The following is a 19,382-nucleotide window of genomic DNA, read 5'->3' as shown; positions in this document are numbered from 1 at the left end:
AGGGAGAAAGAGAAAGAGGGAGAAAGAGAAAGAGAAAGAGAAAGAGGGGGAGAGAGAAGGAAAGGGAGAGAGGGAGAGAAGGGAGGGATAGGGACAGAGGGAGGGAGGGAGAAAGAGAAGGGAAGAGAAGGAGAGGGAGAGGGAGAGGGAAGGGGAGATGGGGAGGGGGAAAGGGAGAGAGACTGACTCCCTTCCCTGTAAGCCCAGGGATCATTTCTGAAGAGAGAGTGGAAAGATTTGTCAGAGGTGGATGACCAAAAATGAAAGTGTTTTCCAGATAATAGGACAGCTGCACATATGAAGTTTACAATAGTTCTGGAAGCAAACAGGAAACTCAAAAATCCTAGCATGCAGTGGGAGGTAAGCATGAAACCCTACACCTAGCTTAGGAGTTATTAGCAATTTCTAATTGTTGGGACAGGTGAAATCAGTTTTCTTTAAGGGTGTGATCCCTGTTAAGTTAACTACATTCAGGGTAGCCCCCCTCCCCAAAGAGTATTTGAGGAGCACAAATTAATTTGATGAATTTAAAGAAAAAGGATATGAAGTTGGCTCAGTAGATTTAGAAGAAAGGAGGAAAGTAAATAGATTAAAGTAAACTATATAAAAATTCTTAAAGAATAAAAATATTTTTTAAAGTTTTTAGATTTATTTATTTTTCTTTTCTGTGTGAGAATGTCTCACCTGTATGTATCTGTCTGTATGTGCACCACATGCATCCTTGGTGCCCAAAGAAGACAAGGAGGCCACTGGATCCCTTGGAACTGGAGTTAGGGATGTCTGTGAACCACCACATGGGTGTTACGACTCAAATCCTTGTCTTATGCAAGAGCTGTAAGTGTTCTTATCTACTGGCTCATCTCTCCAGCCTTAAAAATATAATTAAAAAAAAAAGCATAAGCTGGGAGTGGTAGTACATGCCTTTACTCCTAATACTTGGGAAGCAGAGACAGGAAGATCTCTGAATCTGAAGCTAGCCTGGTCTATACAGTGTGTTCCAGGACTAAAGAAACTGTCTCAAAACAAACAAATGGCTAAGGGCTGATGAGAGAGCTAAGTTGGGTAGGATTTGCTACCAAGCCTGGCAACCTGAATTCAATTCACAGGATCCACATGGTAGAACCAACTCCTGCATGCTGTTCTTTAATTTCTAAGCATATGCCATGGCACATGTGTGTCTTCAAATACACAGACAGACACACACACACACACACACACACACACACACACACACACTTGGTATATTTTAATATACCAAGTAAATTAAACTAGACACAAAAGGTCACATATTGTATAATCAATCCTATTTTTTTTTTAAATTTATTTATTTATTATATGTTAAGTACACTGTAGCTGTCTTCAGACACACCAGAAGAGGGCGTCAGATCTCATCATGGGTGGTTGTGAGCCACCATGTGGTTGCTGGGATTTGAACTCATGACCTTCCGAAGAGCAGTCGGTGCTCTTCCCCACTGAGCCATCTCACCAGCCCCCTATTTTTTATATAAACTGTCCAGAATAGGTGAACCCACTGAAACAGCAAGCAGATTCATGGTGGGCATTTTAAAATGACTTAATAACCTCCAGTGACCTACTTTAAAATCATCTTTCTTGGCAGAGCCACCATTTCTGCACCTGGAGCTGTCATTCATGTTCTCTCTCACTCCCTTTCTATTTTCTCCTGCCAGCACCATTTCCATGAAACTTGGCCTCTTCTTCATCTTCAGACCATCTGGCTGTTACTGTCAAGCCTGTCTTTTAAAAAATACCACCCTAGTCCATATTTGATGTTTATCTAGGGTCTGGCAGCTAAACCTAAACTCCGCTACCGTGTATTTCAGGGCCATGCTTTGCTGTTGAGATCTCTCAGTTTTCTGAGCTGCCTTTCTGCCAATTATGTGGTCCTTTTTATTACACTTGGTCGGATGTATTCTATATCAAAACACTCAATTCTTAGATACCAAGAGGACTACAGTGGAAAATGGAAATAACCCAGTGATAGAGTGTTTGCTACCATGTACAAGGATCCTAGAGTTCATCCCCAATAGTGTACAAACAAAAATCTGGTAGGTAAATTCTTAGCAACAACATAAAATAGACACACTATAGTGAAAACAAGAACTTCAGGGCTTCTAGGGCTACTCCAATTGAAGTGGGAACAAAGGCAGCAAAGGGTATCTATGTGATAAGAGATGTGTCACAGGCCAGAAGAGTAGAGCACATCAGTCAAAGCTGCACATGTCTGTAACTCAGGTGGTGACCCAAGAACATGCTTCCTTGTCTGTGCCTAGCATTTCACTGAACCTTGCCTTACTCCAACCTCACAGGGTATAGTGAGGCTCATTTCAATTCTCTTTCTGATGAGGACATCAGTTTATCCAAAAGCACAAAATTAAGAAGGGTGGATTTCACTGAAATGTGACTCACAAGGACTAGATCCAGAGTCTGAGCTCTTGGTCTCTGCTGGCTACTTCTCACAATTAGCAATGCAAACTTACAGAAGGACAAGACAATCCAACAAGTCTCAGAAATCCTAAAGCAACTATCATTTTATTGTTCTACATAAAACCACTATTTGAGATGAGAACATTCTTGTCAACAAATTTAATATCGCCCACACAGGAAGAACATTCTGGAGTTATGACTCATGGTGGAGGGAATGTCTTTTGTAAAAGTCATTTTTTATTAGAGCTGGGGATAAACCTACCATGTCTTTTTTTAAAAGGCAACTTTATTTTTATGTGTGTATCTTCCCTGCATGCAAGCCTGTGCTCTATTTACATGCCTGATGCCTGTGGAGGCCAGAAGAGAGCTCAAATCCCTTGGAACTGGACCTATAGACAGTTATAAACCTAGGAATCAAACTCAGGTCCTCCGAAAGAGCAGCCAGAACCCTTCAGTTCTCAGCCACCTCTTTAGCTTCTCTATGGTGTCTTATGTCTTACCATTCAAAACAAACATTGCCTTCCAGCTAGAGTTTTGTTTATAAAATTATTATTCTAATGTGTTTAAAAATCGTCCATATAGCCTTTAAGTAACTCAACTATTCTTTTGTTAACCTGAAAAAAAAAAAAAACAGATGAAATCACTCAGAATCTAGTTTTATCTTTTCTGACCATATAATATCTAACACTCTTTGTTTTTCAAATGTCTCTATTAAACAAACAAACAATATTTCCATAAGACAGGCAATATTCCAAAAATCATAGTCATGTTTCTGAAGACTAAAAAGATAATACCCACAAAATAATGTCCAACAGAGAAAGGAAAATGTAGTAAAATGTTCTCTGAAAAACAAAACCACACTTGTGCTGAAGATTCTGTAAACTGATTAGCTAATTGTAACTTCCTGAATGTGGAGTATTGTACACCCAGGGCCTGAATTACCTAGATCTATCTTTAGTCTCCTGAAAAGCTATTTAATATCTAGCTCTGCATTTACCCAACAGCCTTCTGACTATCAGGTTGAGCCTTTGGAATGTATTAACTTAGACTACTAGCTTCCATTATCCCAAAAGTTAAAAATGCCATTAGACAGAGCAGAGATCTAGAAAAGAGATTACTTTCCTTGGTTACAAACTGTTTACTAGAGGTCCCATCAATGTATTTGGTAAATACACCAAGTTAAGACTGTATTTACTCTGAGGGTATAAAAGCTCATGTAATCATGTATGGAATGGAAAGGATGAGAATGCCCTAAGTCTCTGTTGGAATTGTAATCAATTTCAATTGTACTGAAATACGTTGGATGAATGTCTTCATGCCAATTTGTAGTAGAGATAAGTCTGGAATAATCTAGTCCTTTGTGAAGTGAGTCTCAAAGGTGAAATTTCTGATAGTTCTTCATTAGTAGGTATCAACAAATTTTTAACTTATACAGAGCTTTTTTGTCTCCATGAGTGACAATGTACGTTAGGAATTAATGTATAGACACAGCAATCAACCAGTCCTTCAAACTGGAAGCCCACCAAACACCCTTGCCTCCATGTCCCAGATTTTTCTTCATTATCTGTCTGCATATGTTTTAGATTAATTCAAGAGAAATTTTAGAAATCTACGAATCTTTGAACTTTGCAGCCTTTTAAGAAGTCAGGCATGATGGACCACAGCTATAATCCTAGGTATTCCAGAGTCTGAAATAAAAGGATCCTCTCAGCCAGGAGTGGAGACTGGAAGAGACAACAAGTGAAACCCATCAAAAGTGGAGGAAAGAAAGCCAGGGAAGAAAACAGCAGGCAAGACAATGGAAACTTACACAAAGTTCTCCTAAGAGACTTGTGTAGTTTTGAGATAAGCTATGAAAATATTGTGGGTTTTTTTTTAAGCTCTGAGGAAGATGTAAATAACAAGCTTTTCTTGTTATTTACTAAAAACAAAACAGAAGAAAAAAAAGAGTTCATATAACCACTTACACAGTAAAACATGACATTCAGAGCAACCTGAATGTGTTTCTGGGCCATGCTTACTTATATTTGACACAAAGTAAACTATCTCTTACTTTAGAACAAGAGCTATTTTGTATCAAAAATACAATATGCACACACACACACACACACACACACACACATATATATCTCACATCCAAATATATCAATACTAAGAAATGCTAGTCAAACAGAGTGGTTCAAGGTCAATCTGAGCTACACAGTAAGTTTAAGGCCAGCAACTTAGCTGGAGAAAAATACTAAAAATTAAAAAGAGGGCTGGAGAGATGGCTCAGTGGTTAAGAGCACTGACTGCTCTTCCAAAGGTCCTGAGTTCAAATCCCAGCAACCACATGGTGGCTCACAACCATTCGTAATCGGATCTGATGCACTCTTTGGTGTGTCTGAAGAGAGCAACAGTGTACTCACATACATGAAACAAATAAATAAATCTTTAAAATTTAAAAAGAACTTGGCATGTACCTCAATAGTAGAGCACTTACTTAGTATATGCAAGGCCCTGGGTTCAATCTCCGGAATTACTAAAAACTGTATAGCTATATCTGTAGATATAAATTTCCTACCAAAATGTCAGTAATGGTTATCACTAATTAGGATTCAAAGTTACTTTCCCCCCATATTTATTCTTCTTGAAAGCTTAAAATGTTCTAGGATGAGGGTATATTCTTCTTACATCAGAAAAATTATGTTTCAAATACCTATTAATCCATTAATATATGTTATAAAGAAAAATACAATTGAACATTTGTTAAAAATTTTAAAAAATGCTATCTGACTAAGCAACACCCATGCTTCAAGCTCAGTTTCAATCACAGCTTTACAAACGTGGATGAAGGACTGGATGCTGTCCTACTCTCATCTCACCCCAGCAGTGTTGGGCAGACTGGCCCTGGAGTTCAGTCACTAGGCACAAAAAAACCTGAAGGCACACAAGGTGCACCTAAAAGAGACGTTTCACCTTACATTGACACTTTCACCTTTTGAACTAGATGCTCAGAGGCATCCCAGAAAAGAGTGCCCATAAGCACCCATAAGAAAAAACAAGTACACACAGCACAAAATTAGAACTACATGCACAGATGGATAACCATCAATACACCATATATATACATATGTATACATATATATACATATATACATATATATGCGTACATACATATGTATATATATATAAAGAGGGAGAGAGAGAGAGAGAGAGAGAGAGAGAGAGAGAGACTGAGTTAGTTTTTCAAGACAGGGTTTCTCTGTGTAGCCCTAGCTGTCCTGGAACTCACTCTGTAGACCAGGCTGGCCTCGAACTCAGAAATCCACCTGCCTCTGCCTCCCAAGTGCTAGGATTAAAGATGTGCACCACCAGTGCCTGGCTTTCCACCTTATATTTTTGATTCTTTTCAAGGAAACCTTTGTTGTCACTGAGCAACCTTGGTGGGTAACACCTGTAATCCTAATACTTGGTAGACTTAGGTGAAAGGTATGCTTTGAGTTCAGAAACAAATTGGGTCACACAGTGAGTTCCAGGTAGTTTGAGCTACAAAGTAATGCCACCTCAAAAAAGTAAATGAAAATATTTTTTAAAATTAGACTGATTTAAAGATTACTGCTATTGCTTTAGTGAATATACAAAATGCCCTAAAAGCATTTAGAAAGAAATAACAAAAGAGAGGGGGGGAGGGAGAGGGGGAGGAAAAAAGAAAGAAAGAAAGAAAGAAAGAAAGAGAGAAAGAGAGAAAGAAAGAGAGAAAGAAAGAAGAGTATACACTTTACCTACTAGGACTTAATAAAAGGGCTACCTACTTTTAAAAATCAGTAGTTTAGAGCCCAGAAAAATTAAAGTTTTATGCCAGAATTTTAGTATACTTACTAGTAAATATAGAAAAGTACACAATAACCTTATTTAATTTATAATCTTCTGGCAACAGTGATTAAGGACGTTTGAACACTATGGACTAATTGTTGTTATTAACTTTTAAAAAATCTATTCATTTTTTATGTGTTTTGTCTGAATATATGTATGTGAATCACTTGCATGTCTAGTGTCTAAGGAGGTCTGAAGGTGGCATAGTATCCTCTGGGAGTTACAGTTAACGATGAGTTACCATGAGGGTGCCTGTGGTCAAACCCAGATCCTTTGGAAGAGCAACAAGTATTCTTAATCTTTGAACTATCTCTTCAGTCCCTGGACTACATATTTAATATATTTTTCCTGAATGAAAAACTAACTGTTTGAGGGCTAGAGATATAACTCGGTTGGCAGAATGCTTGCCTAGGCTATATGAGGTCCTGGGCCTGACCTCAACCACACAAACCAGACATGGTGGTACACACCTGTAATACTGGCACTCAGGAGGAGGAGTCAGGAGGACCATCCTCAGCTACAGAGAGATTTGATGCTAGTCTGGTGTACATGAGACCCACTCTCAAATGAGGAAACAAAATAAAAGAATAAAACCTTAAATATTTTCATAACATTTTTAACTTTTACAAGACAAGAAAACCAAAAAACAGCAGAGGGGAAATATTAAGCAAAGGATATAAAATTTCACTTAGGAGGATTAAGTTCAGGATATCTACTGTAGGTCATGCTAACTTCATTAATAACAATTTTATGAATTCTTGAAAGGTATTAAGAGATTTTTCTCACTATAAAAAAGTGACTTGTGTACTGGCTAGTTTTGTGTCAACTTGACACAAGCTGGAGTTATCACAGAGAAAGGAGCCTCCCTTGAGGAAATGCCTCCATGAGATCCAGCTGTAAGGCATTTTCTCAATTAGTTATCAAGGAGGGGAGGGGCCCTTGTGGGTGGTACCATCTCTGGGCTGGTAGTCCTGGGTTCTATAAGAAAGAAAGCTGAGCAAGCCAGAGGAAGCAAGCCAGTAAGTAACATCCCTCCCTGGCCTCTGCATCAGCTCCTGCTTCCTGACCTGCTTGAGTTCCAGTCCTGACTTCCTTTGGTGATGAACAGCAATGTGGAATATGTAAGCTGAATAAACCCTTTCCTCCCCAACTTGCTTCTAGGTCATGATGTTTGTGCAGGAATAGAAACCCTGACTTGGTAAAAATGAGAAGTAATACATGTATTACATAGTTCAATTTAGCAACTGATCAATGTATATGTATTTGATCAATGTATATGTATATGTATCAGAAAGAAACATGTACATCATAGATATATGCAGTTTTCATCAACTTAAAAGAAAATAAAATGGGCATGATGGTTGTAATTACAGTACTCTTTGAGTCTGAAGAAGGAGGACCAAGAGTCTGAAGCCATCCTGGGCTAAATAGTCTGGTTTTTTAAAAGAAAACAAACAAACAAACTGGGGCCAGGGAAACAAAACTACCAATGCATAGTATGACTTTTCAAAGATCTACATTATTGTCAAGTAGTATTTCCTAAGTTTATAGCTTCGTCATGCTCATTTTTGTATCACTAGGTCTTAGCACACTTGGAGCACAGAACATTTCTCATAAGGTTGGTGTGATGGTTTGAACAATAATGGCTAAGATACTTGAATACTTGTTCCCCCGAGGTGGTAAAACTGGGAAGAATTAGGAGGTGTGGCCATGGCGGAGTGTGTCACTAGGGGTGGTTTTTGAGGTTTAAAAAAAATCTATGCCATTTAGAGTTCTTTCTCTCTCCCTTCCTCTCCCACTCTCTCTCCCTGGACCTCTATCTTCCTGCTTCCAATGTGTGGATCAGGCTACAAGCTCCCAGCTACAGCCCCAGTACCATGCCTACCTCTCCACTGCCATGCTCTCCACCATGATGGTCATGTACTCACCCTCTCAAACTATAAGCCCCCAATAAATTCTTCTTCTGTAATCTGCCTTGGTCATAGTGTTTTGTTCCAGCAATCAAAAAGTAATTAAGACAGCTGCGTAAGTGTGCTGCTAGTTTTATGTCAACTTGACATGAGCTAGAGTTAATTGAAAAGAAACCTCAGTTGAGAAAATGCTTCCATAAGATTTAGCTATAGGCATTTTCTTAGTGATTGACAGGAGAGAGCCCAGCCCACTATGGGTGGTCCTATCCCTGGGATGTTGGTCCTGGGTTCTACAAGAAAGCAGGCTAAGCAAGCCATAATAAACAGGCTATTAAGCAGCTCCCCACCAAGGTCTCTGCATCAGCTCCTGACTCCAGGTTCCTCCCCTGCTTGAGTGCCTGCCTTCACTGCTTTTGATGATGAACTGCTATACAGAACTGTGAGTGAAATAAACCCTTCTTCCCCAAGTGGCTTTTGGTTATGTGTTTTATTATAGCAATAATAACTAAGATAGTAATCAATGAATCCATAAGCAACAGTTTTAAAACCCTACCCATGAACTGTGCTAGTTCCTTCAAATATAATCTATTCTAGAAGAAAATTAACAAAAATAAATGACCTAATTTTAAAAAAATTATAGGACTTGGTGCTAGACAAATACTAGTGTTGATAAATCCCAGTGGTTGAGAGCACTGGATCCTCTAGCAGAGGACCTGAGTTTGGTTCCAGCACTCAAACAGCAGCTCACAAACATCTATAACTACAGTTCTTGTGTATCCAACACCCTCTTTTGGCATTCCATGGGCACTGCACATATGAATATACTTAAAAATACATAGGCAAAACACTAACATATAAAAATAATTCCTTTTCAAGTTTCTTTTAAAATGAAATGAGATAAAAACCAAATGATAGCAAAACCAGGAGAAAATATCTATAAATAAAATGGTGGGGAATGATCTTGTGCAATGACAACTACAGAGACATTAGCACTTTCTTAAGAACTATGCTGCGCAGACTGGGAAGATGGCTCAGCAATTAAGAGCACTGACTGTTCTTCCAGACAACCTGGGTTTGATTCCCAACACCTACATAGTGGCTAACAACCTTCTGTAAATACACAATTCCCACCTACACAAAATGTACAGGGCACAACAACACAAGGACTATTTTGCCTGGATGTTTCTAGAAATTAAAGTGACACAGGAATGAGTTGAAAATGTGCTATAAGTTTCCTTTTCTAATTTCACAAACTTATATCTGAGTACATTACTGTTTCTCCTGCTATGCCCAAGCTCTACATGTCTACAGAATGTGGGATATTTTTAATTTGGTACCTGCAAATTTCCAGAAGTGTGTGGGAAACTCAAGGAAGAAATACATTTCCTCTTCCTTCTTTAGAGCCTATGTAAAGTTCAGTGAAAGCAGTCCTGTTTCTATACTAAGAGTCTGGGCAGATCCACTAGGGGTATTTCTGCTCCTCATACGTAAGGGCCTGGGAGGGTCCAGTGGGAGCACTTGTGTTTCTCAATCTTTATGATGTAAGTAGGGTCAATGGGATCACTACTAGTTGTCCTTGTTTGGTTTATTGTTCTACCTTTTTTTTCTTTAAGACTTTGCCTATTTATTTATTTATTTATTTATTTATTTATTTATGTATTTATGTTCTTTTCAAAACAGAGTTTCTCTGTGTAGCTCTGGCTGTCTAAGAACTTCCCCTATAGACCAGGCTGCCCTGGAACTCAAAGATCCACCTGCCTCTGCCTCTCAAAGGCTGGGATTCAAGGCGTGTCCCACCATCGTCCTACTGTGCCACTTTCTATCACATGAAGAACTTAAAGCATAACAGATCTCAGTAGAGTTCTCGCCAGAGAAGGTGGTCCAGAAGAACAATTGTTCTCCATTGCTGTGTTACTGGATTCTGGGGCTTCTGTCTCACAGAACATTCCATCATTGTCATTGTTTACATCAAATCTGACACTCATTTATTTTTTAATTTATTAACTATTTTATTTGTTTACATTTCAAATGTTATTCCCCCTTCCCAGTCTCCCCTCCACAAATGCCCCACCTCATTCCCCTCCCCTTTGCCAAGAGGGTGCTCCCCTATCCACCCATCCACTCCTGCCTCTCACCCCTCTAGCATCCCACTCCTCTGGTGCATCAAGCCTCCTTAGGACCAAGTGCCCCCCCTCCCACTGATGCCAGATGAGGCCATCCTCTGCTACATACGCAGCTTGAGCTATGGACCAGTCCATGTATACTCTTTGGTTGGTGGTTTAGTCTCTGCAAGCTCTGAGGGGTTTGCTTAGTTGATACTGTTATTCTTCCTATGGGTTTGCAATCCCATTCAGCTCCTTTAGCCATTCCCCAACTCTTCCATTGGTTCCTGGGATCAGTCCAATGATTGGCTATGAGTATCTGCATTTGTCTTAGTCAAGTTCTGGCAGAGTCTCACAGAGGACACCCATATCAGGCTCCTGTCTGTAAGAACATCTTGGTATCAGCAATAGTGTCAGGGTTTGGTGTCTGCAGGGATGGAATGGATTGCACAGTGGGGCAGTATCTGGATGGCCTTTCCTTCAGCCTCTGCTCCATTTTCTCCCTGCATTTCCTTTTGATAGGGACAATTCTGGGTTAAAAATTTTTGGATGGGTGGGTGGCCCCATCCCTCCACTAGGAGCCAAAACTATCTACTGGAGGTGGTCTCTTCAGGTCTATCTCCCTGGTGTTGGGTATTTCAGCTAATGTCATTCCCATTGGGTCCTGACACTCATTTTTATACATACTCCCCTTACCAAAAAAGCCCTCCACGATCCTTTCTTCAAACCATGTGTTGGCACATGATCAAAAGAATGACAAATGGTGAACAATGCCTTAGGTGCCTTTTGTTCCATGAATTGCTCTTGAATGTGATTTTGTGCCTCCTGTGACAAACATTTACATTCAATTTATAAGGTAATTTTATTTTTTCTTGTTGGATGTCAAAACGTAGCTATAGAACCTAATCTGGTGAAAGGACATACCAAGTGCTATTCTCAGTGTACCCTGAATCTGGACATGGCCTTCTGCCTTCTTTTCATGCTTTCCAGCTATAACCTATATTATGTGCCAGGGAATTATGTTTAAATTGGTCTGTCCTGAGAAAGTTATGGGAAAGGGCTGCCCTGTTAATACTCAGTACATGCTTACTAGGGTTTATTTACATGCTTTTCTGATCATGCTTTTCTGAATTCAACCTCCCTTGGATCATTGCTTTCTTTGTTAAATTCCTGTATAAAAGTACACTAAAATTGAAGTAAGATGGTTTACAGCATTTGACTGTAGTCTGCCCATTCTTTTAGGCCCTCAGATCCCAGGTCCAGCAGACAAGATCTTCACAGATATGCTGAAAGTTAACAATATGCTACCTGAGGATATCACCAGCCTACCTACTAGATTGTCAGTTACATCTACCTGGAAAGAATACAAATGTAAAAACAGAATGACTTTTTATATTTATTTATTTATTTATTTATTTATTTGGTTTTTCGAGACAGGGTTTCCCTGGCTGTCCTGGAACTTACTCTGTAGACCAGGCTGGCCTTGAACTCAGAAATCCACCTGCCTCTGCCTCCCAAGTGCTGGGATTAAAGGCGTGCGTCACCACCGCCCAGCCAGAATGACTTTTTATATTTCACCAAAAAAAAATATAATTAAGTTCTTCTGTTTGTCATGGAAATTAAAAAGGATGATTTAATAAACTGTTAACAAAATACAAAAGGCCACATACAGTGCATTATAAAATTATAGGCACACAAACCAATCTACATACTAGATTTATAGATTTACTTCATATCTGTAAAGTACTCATATTTGATAAGTTCCATCCTTAGAATTAAAATGAGAATAATATAACTAAAGCCTCAACATACAGGTAGATACATGGTAAATTTAAATTTACCGTACTTTAAACAACAACCCAGGTATTTACTGATTATTTTTAGAAACCTCAGGAAACTATGTTCTAAATTACTGGAACACTTAGAACAATTATATAATTACTTAGAACAATTATATGGCAATGCAATATAATTGGCACACCCTGTACTACCTGGGCATAACCAGGTGTGAATGTAAAGAAGAAATTCAGCAGCACCTCCAACTCATCCTCAGAGTGCTAGGAAGTATTCAGATTAAAATAATTAAGTTTTATACCAAGCTGATACAAGTCTCATAAAACTTTTTGAAAGTATCAAAAAAAACCAACTGTTTACTCTTTCTTTCCATGAGACTACCATGCATTATTTTATTTATTTTGTTCTTAGATTATAAATATTATATGTTGGCTAGAGCTACATTCTCCTAAACTTCCAAAAAAACACTAGGAAGAAAGTTGTCTCCCTCTAAAGGTGTACACAATAAGAGAACATATCCAAAGAAACTGGATTATTACAATTCTCAATAATCCACACAATGTACAATGAGTACAAAAATAACAACTTTCACCAACTTAAGCAGCAATGTACACAAGAGGTTGATGTATCTACGCCTATAGCCATAACATCAGTATTTACTGACGGTAGTAAAAACAGGAAAGAATCACACTTTATTCTATCAAGTTCTGGGTTTTCAAATAAAAATATAAGTGCAGCATTGTCCCTATCCCCATGCCCATCTTAAATTTTCATTTTACTAAGAAAAATGAAAAACTGTGGGCAAATTTATCTAATGGTGGGAATAGGAAGTTGGTACCATACTAGTTCATATCTTCTCATGTTTCTATTCCACAATGAATCAGTCATCAATGTACACATTACAGTCTTTGGCATGTACATCTTGCTCAAGACAAAATATCAAACCAGTATCCAGAAACCCCAAGAATCAGATAAGCATGTTAGCACATAGCTGTAGTCCCACCACCACTGTGGCTTAGGAGACCTGTCTCCAACCAACCAACCCAAACAAACAAAACTCTGCACAGGGTTGTCAATGTAGTTTACTATCACGCTGGAAGCCTTAGGCCTGACCTTAATACTAAAAATGAAAAACAATTAGAAACAAAAATAAAAACAAGATAACTGGTCAATTACTTTTTTATTCCATTAAAATTTTGGCTCATTATGGCAGCAACTGTATTTTATTTCCTTTGTGAAAATATTTACATTTGCAAACAATGTTTTAAAAGCTAGTTTACATCAGTTGCTCAATAAGCAAGTATTTTGGAAGTCAGCACCACCCTGTTCCTGAAGACTTCAGTCTTATTTATGTTGTTGTTTGTCATTTAACTACTAGTTTTTAACCAGCTTTCTGACAGCATTTAATTTAGTGTAGCAGAAACACAGACACAACTACAGCATTCTATAGTGCACCACTGTTTCTTATTTTTTCTCACCTTGGCTACCCTAACTTCCTGTTTTTTATACATTCCTTTACTGCTAGCTAAATTGTATATCATATCAGTTACTTTCATTTTTCAAAACACTCCTGTCCTACACATTCACTATGTATCTGCAGATTTCTAAGTTTCAAAGTGCTTCCCTATTACAGTTCTAACTTCAGTTGCTAATGGTCATCACAAAGTGCTACCTATTATGTTCCTCTTGATTTGGGGAACTCATACTTTTTAATTCTTGGTTTTTGATAGTTGTTCCACATATTCCATGCCCTATTTCATAGGTGTTTCCTAGCTGGAAAGGAGGAACATTCTCCAAGTTCTTTCTCCATTTAAATTCCTTCTTTCTCCCTTTTAAAACTTACCACTATCTACTTCCACAGACATTTACATCAAGCCTAATATTGTGCAACATTTATCTTAAAATATGCATTATTTCCTATCTGAAACTATGAAACTCTTTGCTAAGAAAGACAATGAAGAGAAAAAGATGACAAAGCCTTCTCCAATAGGTTCAAATACTCAATAAGTAAAAAGCAATTTTAGGAAAAAATAATCAGTACCATAACTTATCATTACTCTTCACTCTTTCAAAATCTCCCTCTATACATGTTCACCCTGGATCTTAAATGGTCATGAAAGTGCCTAGTCTTCCCTCCGGTATTTTAAACAATGAAACAAACATTTCAATTCTCCTAACATAAGCTTTCCAGGAACACTTCAATCGTGTTTGACACAACTAAGAAATGAATGAGTCTTCCTGATTTTTGTATTAACTTCTCCCCATACTGACTGTCACTACTTTTTAAATCAGAAAGGAGAATCTGGACGTTTCCAGGCCTGCAGCGCCATGCTGGCAAAAGGTTAACAGAATCACTCGGGACAACTGAGATCTCAGCTCGCCCACCAAGTGTGCTTCAGAGCGGTAGTCACTGCCAGAATGAGAGGAGGAAAAGGCCCAGCAACTAACAATGACCAATACTGCCAAGTTAGAAGTATTCACTACCTGCGCACTTTGCTAGCGATGGGTGAGGACTGAGAGCGGATGCTCTCGGAGCACAGAATGACCAGGACAGCTCACCCTGGATGAGGGTGGGGACAGCAATCAGGACACCTGACTTAGGTGGGGGAGGTGGGTGCGCTGACAGAGGCAAGTGAGACTCAGAAGCAGGCCCTCGCTCAGAGCTGGGGTGGGCCACGGTGGCCAGAATCCCCGAGGAAAGCAGGTGAGCAGAGTGCTGACAGATGACACCAGTCTAGGTAGGTAGACATCAGGAGAGACAGACAGCAGTAAGGCCACACACCTGACTTGGTCCGGGGTCCAGGTTGTGAGGACCCCGGATCGGATCGAGATTCGGAGCAAGCGGTGACTGACACCTCACTTGGGCTGGAGCTCGAGTTCCCCACCCGTCCCTAAGGGTGTGCGGGTCTGTGGACAACACTCACCCAGGCGGGCAGGTCGCAGGCGCGCACTCCCAGGCGCACAGCTTGCTCCTCGTCCTCCAGCAGTGCCAGCGCGCGGCACAGGCGGCTGGCCTTGAGGCCGCGGCTCCGGCGGCACCAGGCGAGCAGCCCAAGCGCCAGCAGCACCCAACTGAAGCTCAGCCCCAGGTAGCCGAGGGCGTACACCGGCAGCAGCAGCGCGAAGCTGCGCGCGAGCTGCCCCAGCAGCCCCGGCAAGTCCACACTCAGAGCGCTGCCCGGGGCCTCGGGCTCAGAGCGGCCCCCAGCGCGGCCAGTCCCGGCCTCCGGCCCCTCGCCCCCCGCGCTGCTCATCTCCAGCCGCGCTGTGCACTCTTTCCGGCTGAGGCGGGCGCGGCTCTCCCACGGACAGCAGGTCGCTCTGCCCCGTGCGCCAGCGCCCCACTGAGGGGGACCGCGGGCGCCGCCGCTCCACTCCTCAAAGGGGCGGGAGTCTACGCCATCACAGTGCGCAAGGCCCGCCCCCACAGAGGCCTCTCCCGGAGAGGGTCTTGTTCGGGCTTGGCGCGTGTTTTGGTGACGCAATCACCGTGCGCCCGGCCCTTCCTTACTGGGATCAACTGTCCAGAGACAGTCTACCCTGAAAGAATCTGGGTGGGGCGAGATGTCAATCGCCAACCCGATTCTGCTCACTCGTCCGCGCCCTCATTAAAGAACCTCGGGCGGCGAATGGACTGTGCGTGGTGTCATCGCGCGGTCGGCCCCGCCCCTGCTCTAGCGTTGCTGTGCCGCTACTCTCCGGTCGTTACAACAGGAAGGGGCCGCTGGCGAAGCCATCACGCCGGGCAGGCCCCGCCCCCTAACCTGTAAGGGCGGCTCCCTCTGCGCTCTTAGGAGGGTGGGCAGCGCGCCGGATGGACACACCCGAACTTGGTGGGAGGGCTGGGGAGGGAGGCGTGGCTTTCGCGGGTGTTGGAAGGGTGCAATGGCCCTGACAAATTGGAAGGCTAGCGGGCTGAGTCCTTTTCAGTTTAGCGGAGTGCTCGGCGCTTCGTCAGCCTTCTAGACGGGGTTTCGGCCAGCCAACCTCTTGCCACTCCTAGCTCCGTGGCGGAGAACTTGAACTTGCAGGTGCCTAGGGTAGGAGGATGGCTCCTGGGCCTGCCTCTGTAGAATGAGAACTTTGTGCCTGCTGCAATAAAATTCACCTTGAGGCCTTACTGTGTGGTGGCGCCTCTATGTCTAGTACTCCTTCAGGTCTGACTTCCCAAACAAAATGGCCCCAGTGAGCTTAGGAAAGCACAGTTGTCATGGAAATATTTTTTAAAGGCAGCCAGGGTACACACCATCCCCCTCAATGACAAAATCTTAGGGGACATATGTGAAGCTTGCAAAAAGAAAAAGAAAGGAAGGAAGGGAAGGAAGAAAGAAAAGAGAAAAAAGACATTTACTTTAAAGTTTGCTGAAGAGGAGCTGGAGAGATGGCCCAGCACCTGAGTCGATTCCCAAAATCCACATCTGGTTGTTCACAAGCACCTGTATCTTCGGCTCCATGGGATCTAATACCTCTGGCCTCCGCCCTCTGCCCTCCGCAAGCACCTGTACACACACGCACAGACACACATAGGCATAATGTTTAAGAAAAATTTCCAGGAGGATAATTCCACAACTATGATCGTAAAACGTTGCAGATTCAGAGCCAAGTTATCCTGTGATATTTTTTGTTCCTTTAGTAGCTATTCATTGCCCATCTCTTGTGTCAGATTTTATGCCACAATCCTTGTGATTCAAGTAGAAACCTTTTTGGAATGTATTAACAAACCACTACCTTCCACTAATACAAAGCTACCAGTGTCATTAGTATTTGAAACCTACAGAAAACAAAGTTCTCACTGTCTGCAACCTGATGTTTTTGATTCACCAATGTATTTTAAAAAATGCCTTGGTTTATGTAGTAAGTACTGAATGAACAAATAAATGCAAATAAATAAATGCAAAGTCACCTGTGGAAGATTTTCCCCTGAGTATGTGTGAATATGTATTATAGCATTTCAGAGGCATGCCATGTTTGAAAGGGAGCAGTAGTCTACTGGACAAAGGGCAATAAACCAAGCCAAGTGTCATAGAGCTCTTTTGCTGTGGGGAGACTCCATGACCAAGACAACTTATAAAAGGACACATTTCATTGGGGCTGGCCTACAGTTTCAGAGATTGAGTACATTATTAACATGGCAGGAAACATGGTGGCATGCAGGCAAATATGGCACTGCAGAAGCAGCTGTGAGATCTAAATCCAGATCTGCAGACAGCAGGAAGAGAGAAGCCCTGGGCTCCTAATGGCCTTTTTGAGTCCCACCCCCAGTGACACACTTCCTCCAGCAAGGCCAACCTCCCAATCCTTTCAAATAGTGCCCCTCCCTGGTGACCCAGGATTCAAATCTCTGATCCTATAGGGGTCATTCTTATTCAAACCACCACACAAGAAGGGTATTTCCTTTTTTCTCTCACTTTATTTTTTGTACCTCCACATGAAATTACATCATATAAACCATAAATATGCAAAATAGCAAGTGGCAACCCATTTTCTCCACATCACAAGTTAATGCTCTGAATGCTGCTAAATTTTAATAATGTCTAAATGAGACATTATTAAATGATACAGGATACAGAGATGGCTCAGTGATTAAGAGTGCTTCCAGAGGAACAGAGTTTGGTTCCCAGCACCCACATTAGACAGCATACAAGAGGAATCCTAAAGGAATACCCCCTCCTTCCAAACCAGAGGCCTGAAACAGGACCAAGGCTCTAGGAAGTCTAATGCAGCTCACCTCTTGCACACCCTGGAGCCCAGAGGCTACAAAAACAGGCAATCTGATTTAGCTCCAACTCACAGTTTTGGAAAACTGTTTGTCCAAAAAAACAGTTTCTGGGACTGGAGAAGCCATGCTTTTACCCCTCCCTACTCTCGATTTCAGAACCCCTCCCAGACTGAACTATGCATTCTCTTCCACCTTGATCACTATGTCTTGAGATCCAAACTCTCAGAGCAATAAAAGTCTGCTCTTGCCATTGATGGCAATATGAGTTTTCAATCTTTCATTATGCTCTGCTCATTTAATTATTTTTTTTCTTGGAAGTAAATTTTATTTCTGAAACTATAATTACATTATTCCTTCCCTTTTCTCCCTTCAGCCCCTCTCTGTGCCTTCTCTCAAACTCATGAACTCGTTTTCTTTAATTGTTTACACACTCAATGTGTGTGTATGTGTGTGTATGTGTGTGTGTGTGTGTGTGTGTGTGTGTCTTAGTCTTAGTTGGGGTTTTATTGCTGTAACAATAACCATGGAAATGCTAATAAAAGAAAACTTTTAATTGGGACTGGCCTACAGTTCAGAGGTTTAGTCCATTATCATCATGGTAAGAAGCATGACAACATACAGGCAGAAATGATGCTGGAGAGGTAGCTCAGGGTTCTACATCTGGATCCTAGATCTACAGCCAGCAGGAAGAGACATTGAACCACTAGGCCTGGCTTGAGTTTCTGAGACATCAAGCCCAACCCCAATAACATGACACACTTCCTCCAACAAGACCACACCTCCCTATGGGTCAATTGGACCATTTTTATTCAAACCACACACATACACAGCAACACATACACACATTTGTATATAATATATATGTGTGTGTGTGTGTGTGTGTGTGTGTGTGTGTGTTTGTGTTATACCTATATATTTGGGAAATTGTACACATTGTATTATATATGCATGCAGTTCATATAATGTATGTATATGATTTCAAGGCTAAACACTTAATATTGGATAACAAACTGAGGTTCAACATCCTCTTCTAACATATGCATACCTGCATACACAAAACATACACTCACTCAAACACATACTGGAATATTTTGTTGTATAAGAAACAGAAAGAACCACTTGACAACGAAGGACCTGGGAAACTTCTCAAAAGGAATTTGTACTAGCTAAATCTGAAACAATTTGAACAGCATAACAGAATGCTATTTGCAGATGCTACTATTCAGATGCAAAATGCCTCTCAAAGGTCATGTTCTGAGGTCTTGACCCAAATATAGCAGTATTCAGAGGCAATTGAATCTTAGGGCTCTAAACTTATAATAGATGAATCAATTGACAAATTCATTGATATGAACTTTTGGGAGGTGAGGTCTAGTTGAAGGAAGTAAGTCCTTCGGGGCTTGCCTTCTCTTTTCATTAGTCGGATCTCTAGAGGAACAGAATGAAAAAGGGGCTTTGGAGGGTCAGTTTATATAACATAAGGCCAGGTAGTCCCTAATAGGCATCTGGACACTGGATAGGCAGAGAATCTGGTAGCTATTCAGTCCCTGAGGCTGA

The 19,382-nt window shown here is 41.1% G+C and overlaps 1 protein-coding gene across 3 annotated transcripts in view; it reads right to left on the bottom strand.

The window, feature by feature from the left end:
* Nucleotides 1-15,612, bottom strand: part of Esyt2 (extended synaptotagmin 2) — a 101,466-nt gene extending 85,854 nt beyond the window's left edge. Inside the window, exon 1 of one of the 3 annotated variants that reach the window (XM_031357514.1) lies at nt 15,031-15,612. In XM_031357514.1, coding sequence (XP_031213374.1) covers nt 15,031-15,360 — 330 coding nt within the window. In that variant the 5' untranslated portion in view covers nt 15,361-15,612. The remainder of the gene's footprint in view (nt 1-15,030) is intronic. The other 2 variants (XM_031357516.1, XM_031357517.1) reach the window with 2 other exon arrangements.
* Between the last annotated feature and the right edge of the window lie 3,770 nt (nt 15,613-19,382).

Source organism: Mastomys coucha, unplaced genomic scaffold (genome assembly GCF_008632895.1).
Source record: "Mastomys coucha isolate ucsf_1 unplaced genomic scaffold, UCSF_Mcou_1 pScaffold6, whole genome shotgun sequence".
In the NCBI taxonomy this organism is placed as follows: domain Eukaryota; kingdom Metazoa; phylum Chordata; class Mammalia; order Rodentia; family Muridae; genus Mastomys; species Mastomys coucha.
The sequence above is the reverse complement of the archived record's forward strand: the minus strand, read 5'-3'. Positions and strand labels throughout refer to the sequence as shown.